Raw genomic sequence first — 11,472 nt, 5'->3', positions numbered from 1 at the left:
TCTCTCTTTCTCTCTCTGGCCGCTATATAGGATCTTTGAACCAAGTGGTCCAAAGATTAGAGAACTTTTGCATTAACAATTGAATTCAAGTGAAGAAATTTAAAAACAAATACACAAAGCAAAACACAAAAGAAGTTTCATGGGAGCTTTCTATCAACTCCCACTGAATAGGTCCAAAATCTCATCCAAAAAACCACAACCACAGGTTGAAAAAGTAGGAACAGATATGCATAAACGAGGCAAATAGATTACATAAAATGAAATACCAACAAACAAAGCTATACAAGAAACACAAGTATGTCCATCTAACTATCTACTAGAAATCAAATGGAAAACAGAGTCAAGGAAAGAAATTAGAAATATAAGTTCTCTATCTCTCCCATTCTCTACAACAAAGTAACCCAATCAGATAGAGATTCTATGGGTGACCCTTCCATCCGGAATAACCATTCTCCCTCCTGTTGTTCCTGAATGCACAGCAACCAATGGAGTAGACTATGATCAGGAAGACGAGGAAGATGATGTTGACAATGGCTACCTTCTTCCAATCACTCTTGATGTTTTGTAGCACTCCAGCCTTGCAAGATTGGCAGTTGTAGCAGAGATCAGTGTTGTTCCAAGCTGTGCAGTCAGAGTCAGTGGAGCTTGTGGTGTCTGTTTTGGTCCATTCAATTGGGGTAACGTAGGTGAAATTACATGAGGTTGGGGGCTTACAGCAACCAGACTGCAGATCACATGAAAAAGGAAGAACCAAAGGAAAGATTAGAACGTTCAGTAACAATTGAGTTCAAATGAAGATAATTTCAGAACAAATGAAAACCCTAGAGGAATTCTTCTAAAAATTATAGACCTCAAGTGTTGCTCAATCAATCAATCAATCAATCAATCAATCAATCAATCAATCAGAAAGTAGAAAAAACTGAAACCCCAATTTTTTTCAGAAATGAAGACAAAGTGTGAGAAGAAAACCCAATACCCACCATACATTCCAATTCTTGTGGAATACAGATGAGGCTACACGGGGGGAGGGGGGGGGGGGAACAAAAAGAAAATCAAAAGAACCCAAAATTGAACTTCGACAAAAAATTTCAGAAATTCAATTTCATAGTACAATGACTGCTGTGGTTGCAATAGAAAGAGAGACGCTCCATCAAAGAATCCTAAGGCAAACCAGAACCCAACGTACGCTAATTTTGACAGAAGTTTATGGATAATCAAAAGAAGAAGAAAAAAACAGGGCCCTTGATCTAAGCAGATCCAGTTTAGAAAATCAGAATCACTAAATTCCCATATATCCCGAAAAATTACAACAAATTTCAGAGATTTTCTTTCCCTAGAGAAAGCATTACTCTAGAAAAACTGCAAACAACAGTAGAGAAAAACTTCAAAAATCCAGAACCATTATCAAGTAGAAAAAACCATATTTCACGTCTCAAAGACAAAAGACTGACCAAAAAATAAATCAAGAAGAGCCCCTAACCCCAAAAGAAGACGCTCTTCTATGTACTAAGAAAGAGAGAAATTATGGCAAAAAAAACTAACCAAAGAGTGAAGAAATAGAGGAAATTACTGAAACAAAACCCTTCGGAACTCCAAAATGAGACAAATTGGGTAACGAGTAACTATTTTATACCTGAATTGGAGACAAGTTCGTTTTATAGAACTGCTGTACGTTCTCATTCCCAGTCTGGTTAGCAAGAGTCTGGCAAACCTTGCTGTCCATCAAGCAACTCTTGATGTTGTTCCAGTTCTTGGTGTTGTTAACCCTATTCTGCAACCAATTGGAATAGTCTCCCAACTTATACTCCTTATACCCTTTACCAGAAACAGCCTCCCCAGCACCCTTGTTAGTCACAACGAAAGCGAAGATAGTTAAACCGAAGAGAAGAACAATGAGAACAAACATCACAAGAAGATAAACCCAGAGAAGCCATTGAACACGGCAACAAGCACCGATGAGTCCCGCAAGAGAGACAACCATAAGAAAAACGCCTAAAGCTATGACGGGCTTTTCTAAAAACTTCTCACAAATCGTATCCGCCTTGGTGCTCAGCCATATCCCTGCTCCTAAGATCGGAATCGAGAGAAGGAAGGTTATGAAATTTAAGATCCCAACAAGATTGTTACTCAGACGAAACATTTTCACTCTTTCAACCCTTTACCGACTCGATTACAGAGAAATAAAAGAAATTGATGGAGAAAATCAATGGCCGCTCTGAGTATTTATATATTGTGGTGGGATTTCAGTTCTCACTTCTCAGAAGAAGAGGGCGGTTTCAGAGAAGGTTCTTGTGTTCTTCTTCTTGAGTTCTTGCTTATTTAACTAGTTTTCTTTTAAGGGAGTGTTTGGTTTGTCTTTCAGTTTTGACGGTTTCTAATTTGAAATTTGAATTAAAATTGAAGAAAGTAGCGGTTAGTACCCGGTGGTTAGAGAATTGTCTTGCATATTATCCGGTAGAAGACTGGAACACGAATACACGATGGAGTGCAACGTGTACACGTGGCAGAGATGCAGATGATCGATCAAGCACACGGACTGCTCCGTGTTGACTGTTGATGTTATGTTAGTTTTCATATCTGGTGAGGCTCACTAGTGGGTCCCACATTAAGACACCATGCATGGAACACGTGTCGATTTTGGCTCTGAAATATCTTAAGGGGCAAATACGCGGTGTTGCAGTTTCAGGGTTGCGTCGCCGCGTGTACGATTTGGATAGATTTATGGTTCCGGGGTGAGTTGGTGAGTTGGTGACTCGGTGTAATCGGTACATAAGTCAAAGAGAGCCACGCGAAATATCTTTTGTATACTCCTTAGTAAATTTTGGTGTTATATGATTGGTTAAAAGGAAACTCAAACATCAAGGAAGTCTGACTTATCCATCAAACTGTCAAAATTGGTCAATTTGTTGACCCATACGCCTCCAACATCCATCCAGCTTAGGATTTGTAATAAGATGTTTGAGAGAGGGATCTCTGAGTAAGTAGGGTACATTACACCTCCATACATTATTTTTTGGTCGAAGCTCCTGTGGGGAGTCTGGTCTCTGTGCAGGTGCATAAGGCAATGAGAGTGCGCAAGCTGGCATATTGGGGGTGGAATTTCTGCTTTTCATGGAGGGTGGGGCAGCCAATTCGCCCCCTTTGTGTCTAGGCGTGGACAAGTCACTCTTCCATAGAAAACTTTTCTCCTCGTCTTTTTAAAGGAAAAAAGAATATTAATCGATCCCGTGGTTCTTGTGCCTAAGGCCCCAAACACAATAGTTCGCGAAAAGACAGTTCAATTCCAGTGAAATCGAAAATTCATCCTAATCAATCCCTCTCATTGGCCCCCACACTAGTGCTAGAGCTACACGACCATTTAGCAATCTCTTGCCTTTTTTTTTAATTCATTGTTTCTCTCTTGTTAAAAATATTAGGAAAAAGATTTTATACAATGTGAGTTCAAAAATGATATTGCACACCCCCTCAGATATCACTATTCATTTGAGGGAAAGATATGTCAAAAAATTCCTATTCCTTTTGTTAGATTTCAAAGAGGATTTTTTTACTCACCCAAAACTGCACTCAGGCAAGTATGGGGAACCCTCTCCCAAAATATTAATATGAGCAAATATAATACTACATTCTACATCAGAGGAGGCAATGTACCCCTCAGGCTCAGGGAGCCTTTATCCTAAGATGCTTCTCCTTCATAAAAAAAGAAAGTAATAATAATAATATGTTTTTCTCTTTCATACACACATTTGAATTTCTAGTTTTTATTTTTTTGCTATAAGGAAGTTTTCTTTGTCATGTGATAATGATGATGCACTAAGAAAGTGGGAAGGAAAATTCTTAAAATGGCATCATGATGCATGCCATTAATGTTGCCCATTTCTTTCTCCTTTTCGCCTTGGTGCTTTGAGTTTGGAGGAGACTTAATATTATACTTTTTCCATCAAAAATTAAAAAACTTAATATTATTCCCTAGATGAACTATTAAGAAGTTATAGTTTGTCATTATTTTTTTTTTTTTGGTAGAAAGAGGGCTATTCATTCATACACGCCCAACACACAACAAAGGAAAACAAAATACATAAAAAAGATAGGTAGCATGATAAACACAAGGTATGGATATACAGTATCTAAAACCAAGGAGTGGAAATTGACCCGGTCGCATATGTCATTGACTGAGTCATCCAGACTAGGGGATGGGACATAACCACTTCCCTAGATAAAAAGTTGTAGACATAGCTAAAATTGAGCATGAGTGGAAGCACATACATGCCAACAGAGGGGACCCCGTACATGCCGCACAATCCAACACCAAACTGCCCGAATATTGCAGACAACACTAAGTAGAAATGTGTCGAAAAACATTCCGGTCTCCACATAACTTTTTGGCCCTTTGCCACCTGTACTGCACATGCAACCCATAGTGTAGGTGGGTTTGACCAAGGAAAACTCTGGGCAACTCTATCATCTCCAGCACCGACAAAGGCAACATAGCTCGTCATGAAGTAGAGCTTTAGGCAAAGTGCCATGGATGTTAGGACCAAACCAATGAGTATGGATGGACAGCTGATGAGTTCCATCGAGTATCCAAAGTAGGTCTGTACAGCAAGATTGCACAGTGGAGATGTAGAGAAGGACGCCGACCTTCGGCTGATTCGCACAATGGGTGAAGTCCGCCACATAAGTAACCTCGCAAATGTTGAAGATGCTTTCACCAATACAAGAACCGCAACTTCAGACCTCTCCCGGTGATGACGGAGCAGCGGAGCAGAACTCCGAGCAACGACAGTAAATCTGCCGCTGGATCGACGATGGTTCTAGTGTTGTAGGTTCAAGCCTTCGGTTGTGTTATGATGGTGCTGAGCACATCTACAGTATTGAACAGTAGAGAATCTTTTCTTCCATTGGATAGTAGAGAATCCTTTCTCCATTGAGCACATGTCATATATCCAAGATTGCATCAACAGATTGTGATCCTCCTGTTTTGGTAACTCCAATCCTGAACACCCATGGCACCAACCTCACCAACCTTCCATAACCGTGCATGGCTCATTTATCACATGTGATATCTCTCAAGAGACATAATTGGTAATCCTCCGTATGTCACTGATATGAATCCAGCCTTGTATGGCAACCTCATCCCCACCATTGATCACCTTCCATTTATTGTAAGAGTTTATATATACCCTATTGTACATAGAATATTCAAGGAATGAAATACGATTGAATTACAACTAATCTACTATGGTATCATGAGCCAAATGTTCCATTGAGCACTCAAAAAATTCGATCCCTCCTCCACCCTTAAAATTCGTCCCTTGCTTGCTCCACCACCATAAGCTTCACTTATCATCATGGGTGATTCCACCACCGACAAGACCACCTCCCCTCTCACTCCATCTTCTAGTATTCATCATGTTCTTTCTCTCAAGCTCACTTCTCGCAACTATGTGTATTGGAAGACTCAAGTACTACCATTTTTCAAAGGCCACAGATATTATGGCTATGTTAATGGTACTAAACCTTGTCCTTCTGACTCTGCTCTTGTGGAGACTTTGATGGAACAAGATGCAGCAATAATGAGCATACTAATTTCCTCTCTTTTTGAAGAAGCCATCCCTCTTGCGGTTGGCTATGAAACAAGCAAAGATTTGTGGGATGCCCTCCATAATGCCTACAGTTCAGCCTCCACCACATGCCTCTTGTCTCTCAATGTGGCCCTGTAGAATCTTTATCAAAAACCTGATGAAACTATCACCCAATTTCTTCAACGTGCTAAGGCACTATCTGATGAGCTTGTCGCAGCAGGCAAACCTTTGCCCCCGACCGACTTCAACATTCACATTTTTAGAGTTCTACGCTCAGATTTTCAAGTTATGGTTCCCACACTAATGGGGCATCCTAATCCCATTCCCTATTCGGAATTAATGAGTCTTCTTCTAAGTCATGAACATCTACAGGCTTCTCGACAAGCCATCATTGATCCGGCTGCCACTGCGTCGGCTAACATTGCTTAACAAAGCCGTGGCCAACAGCCTTCATCTATTGGCCGTGGCACCTCACTGGGGCGTGGACGTGTTGGTGTTGGTGGTCGTAGTCCCCCCACAAGGCCATGTGGGTTTGGCCGGTCCAATTCTTTCGCTCATAGTTCATGCACAATTTGCAACTACACAAATCACCAAGCTGACACGTGCTATTACAAGAATCAAAATCAAGGATAGAATTCCAAACCCCTCCTACCCACCCCAACCCATAACCAGTCATACCCCCGCCCGAATCACACCCCTACCACTTATTACCCTTCCCCATCCACTCAACCACCCACCCCTCACGCCCATTATACAACTCAATCTTATAACCCACCCAATAACCCATCCTTCCCTCCTCACTGGATAGTCGACATAGGGGCTAGTCATCATGTTACACCGGATCTTCAGGCATTCTCTTCCTATGAGCCCTACATAGGTAACAATGAACTCATGGTTGGTAATGGTAAATTCCTATCCATCTCACATATTGGTCAGTCCTTTATTTCATCCCCTTCCCATTCTCTCTCTTTATCTAATGTGTTACATGTCCCAAGTCTTACAAACTCATTACTTTCAGTTCAAAAATTCGCACGTGATAATGATGTATTTTTTGAATTTCATGCATCTTATTTCTGTGTGAAGGATCGGAAGTCCAAGCGCATTCTTCTTTCGGGGCTGAGTAAAAATGGTCTCTACTCCATACAGTCTTCTACATTGTTGTTTCCTTCTTCTAGGTTTGTTGTTCAATCGTCCTACGCTCTTTGGCATCATCGTTTGGGTCACCCACATGACCAGGTTCTACAGCTTATTATGCGTGACACCAAGATTCCAAAATCACCATATTTGTGCCCAGCCTGCCAATTGGGCAAGTCCTGCCATCTTCCTTTACAGGAAACTCATTCTAGAAGCACTTCTCCTTTACAATTAATTTTTAGTGATGTATGGGGTCCATCCCCCACACTCTCTACTTTAGGACATCGTTATTTTGTGTTATTTGTGGACGATTATAGCAAGTTTGTTTGATTTTTTCTACTCAAGGCCAAATCGGATGTTTTCTCAATTTTTAAATAATTTCAATTACTTGTGGAACATCAATTGTCATGCAAAATAAAATCAATTCAAACCGATTGGGGGGGGGGTGAGTATCGTCCTCTTGCCCCCTTCTTTTTCTCTCTTGGCATTCAACACTGGCTTTCATGTCCTTATACCCATGAGCAACAAGGTGCGGTCGAATGCCGCAACCATCACATTGCTAAAACAAGCCTCACCTTGCTTGCTCACGGCTCTGTTCCACAAGCATATTGGGATTATGCCTTTGAAACTACTGTATACCTCATTAATAGGATGCCCTCCACAGTTACTAATGATAAGTCACCCCTTGAAATCCTATTCAACCGCCCTCAGGACCACTCATTCTTAAAAACATTTGGTTGTCTGTGTTTTCCGTTCCTCCGCCCATACAACAATCACAAAATGGAATTTCGCTCCGCTCCATGTGTTTTCTTGGGCTATAGCCCACCTCACTCTGGCTATCGATGCTTGAACATTGAGACCCATAGGATTTGCATTGCCCGCCATGTGCAATTTGATGAGAATGTTTTTCTTTTTTGCAACACCCAACCCCAATGCCCTCCACAAAATCCAACACCATTCCACACCCCATGGGTATCTTTCCCATTACAACCTGCCCCTTTACCCCCAAACCCGATTAATCCCCCATCCGCTACCTCCACAACCCCACCATTAATGCCCACCACTGGTTCCAACTTCACCACCCCACCCACGGCTCCCAGTCTCTCCCCAACAACTACACCACCCACCAACCCCCCACATCGTACCCGACTATTAACATACATTTATGCCCTCACCGAACCTCAACCCTCCTCACTTCAAGCCAGTTTATCACCCTCTATTCCAGCTGAACCCACCACCTACACCCAGGCCAGTCGTGACCCAAACTGGCGGTCTGCCATGTCCGAGGAATTTAATGCCTTATTACGTAATAACACGTGGTCACTTGTTGCACGCACTCCTAACATGAATTTGATTGGTTGTAAGTGGATATACAGGATTAAGCGAAAAGTAGATGGCTCTCTCGAGCGTTACAAGGCGAGATTGGTCGCCAAGGGTTTCCATCAACAACATGGGGTTGATTATGATGAGACATTCAGTCCTATCATCAAACCCACAACCATTCGGACAGTTCTTTCCTTTGCCATCTCCAATGGATGGTCAGTTCGCCAACTAGACATAAAAAATGCCTTCCTTCATGGCATCCTTGATGAAGAAGTATATATGACACAACCACAGGGGTTTGAAGACCAATCTCGGCCTAATCATGTCTGTCGACTTCATAAGTCCTTATATGGGCTTAAGCAAGCACCGCGTGCCTAGCTTCAACGGTTATCTCAGTTCTTGATCTCCTCCGGCTTCACCCCATCTTAGACAGACACATCATTATTCATTTATAAACAGGGGTTGGTGATTACTTATGTCCTTGTTTATGTGGATGACATCTTGGTCACCAGTAATGACCCATCTCATGTTACTAGACTATTCGATGGCCTCGCATCTAACTTCTCCATCACTGATTTGGGCCGATTAAGCTTCTTTTTGGGTGTTGAAGCTATTTATACAAACACTGGGGTTATTCTCTCTCAAACCAAATACATCAATGATCTTCTCCAAAAGGCTAGGATGAGTGATTGCAAACCGGTTCTCACTCCCATAGCCACCTCAGTCAAAGCATCCTCCACAAGGGGTGCCTTGTTCAGTGATCCCACAAAATACAGGTCCATTATTGAAGCGTTACAATATGCTACATTGATGCGTCTGGATATTACTTACTCCGTGAATCGTGTCTGTCAGTACATGCATGCTCCAAGTGATGATCACTGGTCCATGGTCAAGCGCATATTAAGGTATCTCCAACACACCAAGTACTATGGGCTCTCTATTACCCACTCCAGCTCACAAGATCTTTAGGCTTTTACTGATGCCGATTGGGCGGGTGATGATACTGATCGTAAATCCACAGGTGGGTATGCCATTTATATGGGCCCAAACCTCATTTCATGGACCTCCAAGAAGCAAAAGACTGTGGCTTGTTCATCCACTGAATCGAAATACAAGGCATTGGTCGATGCTTCTGCCAAACTCACATGGTTGCAATCACTATTTGGGGAATTGGGTATTCCCCTCACTCAACCACCAGTGCTATGGTGCGACAACATTGGAACCACATATCTGTCCGCAAATCTGGTATTTCATGCGTGTACAAAATATGTTGAAATTGACTTTCACTTTGTTCGCGACAAGGTCGCCAAAAAGGAACTCCAAGTACGCTTCATCTCTACTTCTAATCAGGGCGCAGATATTATGACGAAAGGCCTAAGCTCAAACTGATTTACATTTCTTCGTGACAAGCTGAAGATCCGACCCATCGGACCTCCACCTTGAGGGGGTGTATTGGATAGTAGAGAATCCTTTCTACAATGATCACATGTAATATATCCAAGATTGCATCAACAGATTGTGATCCTCCAGTTTTGGTAACTCCAATCCTGGACAGCCATGGCACCAACCTCACCAGCCTTCCATAACCGTGCATGGCTCATTTATCACATGTGATATCTCTCAAGAGACATAATTGGTAATCCTCCATATGTCACTGATATGAATCTAGCCCTGTATGGTAACCTTATCCCCACCATTGATCACCTTCCATTTATTGTAAGAGTTTATATATACCCTATTGTACATAGAATATTCAAGGAATGAAATACAATTGAATTACAACTAACCTAATATACAGACCTTGTCGATGAAGGTTCTGGCTGTTTCCATAAAACGGAAAGATGCGAAGTGGCCGTGATAACAAAGATCGGCGATAACTACGATGAAAGTGACGCATATCTTTTGGAGGAACCCGCCGTTGTCGAATTCAAAGCTACAGATCATGAAGACGGTGGCCATATTGGGGAGATTGAAGGCCAAGGGAGGAAAGAGGAAATGAAAGAAAAAAAGAAAACAAACAATCTTCACGCCATTGGGGTGGAGACGATCACGCCACAAGGCGGACAAGCAGCTACATTGTGAAAGAGAGACCACAAGTGCGTCGGCGATATGGAAGGTGAAGTTCAGTGCGGCGCTAGGTTTTTCCAAAAAGTTAAAGAAAAAAGAAACCCTAACTTATCGTGTACCATGTTCTTTAGTTTGTCATTATTAAGAGCTTATATAGTTTGTCATTGTGAAAAAGTTCTAGCATTAGATCTACTTGTAATTGAATAAAATGATGCCTTTATAATCAGAGATTATCTAGAGGCAACCCCAAGCTAGCAGGTCAGAACCTTCCAAACTCCAATCTCCTCCCATGGGAGAAGTCATTGTTGTCCGTTCGGCCTTCCTTTATTGCCATATCCGAGTGTCTAGACAAAATTTAAGTCAAATTAGATTGTAAAGATCTCATCTCATTGTTAACACCCCAAGCAAGACCTCCACCTTATTCAGTATCCTCAGTCATCTTAGCTATTAGATCATTTAGATGGTTGGCTTCCTTATTTGAAGAGTGTCAATTTTTGCCTTTATCTAGGGAGCTAAACAATATAGCAGACTCCCTAGTCCAGAAAGCGTTGTCTCTTGCATGCAAGACAGATTGGCCTACATCCACTCCTTAGCTTCTTGAATTATGTAATTTAGATTCTTCGATTTTGCCTTTTTTCTGAATTAAATTTCTCTTTACCAAAAAAACAAAAAAATTTTGAATAAATTGATCACACCAGAGAAGGATTGACAAATACAATAGTCATTAGGTCTCGTTTGTTTCATTGTAAAGTTCTCTGTGCTTATGATATTTTTTTTTCTTACTGTTCAATGTAATTTTTTATATTGTCCTATTTTGTGGAAACTATTTCTTTTTTTCACCCATTTACATGGAAACAAATGAAGCAAACCCACTGGGATTTTGCTTTCCTTATCTACGTGCGCACTGCATCAGCATTGATGAAAAAGAGGTCGGCTTTACTAAAGAAGAAGGGGCAGGCCGGGTGCTTGTGGGCCCCCTCTATAGCAAGTGCTTGTTGGACACCCACCCCTGTTTCCGGAGAGGGCGCCAGGCTATGTTTCCCCAGCGGCCAGCCAATGGCGATAGAAAACGAACTCGGGTGGGCTCCGCTCCTCAACATATGTTTTAGAAATGCTAATCCCAGTGGTGGCATACTGGGCCATCGATCTCTATAGAAGGGAGCCCCCACCCTCTACCAATTCATATGCCCTGGGACTCAACTTCGTCCTTTGACTTTCCTTTTTAATTTTGAAGTTCGGGTCGAGAGCAGACGGATAGTTCCCCAGAGCCCGTTCTGCCCGATCCGATCGGGAATACGAAACCTATAACTAATAGAATGAATGAGAGGCGTCTCCAACAAAGCAAATAAAATATCTTATTGAATGA

The 11,472-nt window shown here is 41.8% G+C and overlaps 1 protein-coding gene and 1 long non-coding RNA gene across 2 annotated transcripts; one reads left to right on the top strand and one right to left on the bottom strand.

The window, feature by feature from the left end:
* Positions 1-211: 211 nt before the first annotated feature.
* LOC122660069 (tetraspanin-8-like) lies at positions 212-2,293 on the bottom strand. The gene is made up of 2 exons (XM_043855245.1): positions 1,634-2,293; positions 212-724 (listed from the first exon to the last, which is right to left on the bottom strand). The coding sequence occupies exons 1-2, from the start codon at positions 2,138-2,140 to the stop codon at positions 419-421; spliced, it is 813 nt and encodes a 270-aa protein (XP_043711180.1). The 5' UTR covers positions 2,141-2,293; the 3' UTR covers positions 212-418.
* Positions 733-11,472, top strand: LOC122660070. The gene is made up of 2 exons (XR_006332610.1): positions 733-857; positions 11,422-11,472. It is a non-coding gene; the product is annotated as an uncharacterized LOC122660070 (long non-coding RNA).

The sequence above is a fragment of the Telopea speciosissima genome, chromosome 4, assembly GCF_018873765.1.
Source record: "Telopea speciosissima isolate NSW1024214 ecotype Mountain lineage chromosome 4, Tspe_v1, whole genome shotgun sequence".
Taxonomy (NCBI): Eukaryota; Viridiplantae; Streptophyta; class Magnoliopsida; order Proteales; family Proteaceae; genus Telopea; species Telopea speciosissima.
The sequence above is the reverse complement of the archived record's forward strand: the minus strand, read 5'-3'. Positions and strand labels throughout refer to the sequence as shown.

Bases quoted from the DNA above. Each gene is read 5' to 3' on its own strand.
- LOC122660069 (XM_043855245.1), bottom strand. From the start codon at position 2,140: ATGTTTCGTCTGAGTAACAATCTTGTTGGGATCTTAAATTTCATAACC. The intron at 725-1,633 runs GTATAAAATAGT...TGTGATCTGCAG, and splicing joins CGAACTTGTCTCCAATTCAG to TCTGGTTGCTGTAAGCCCCC.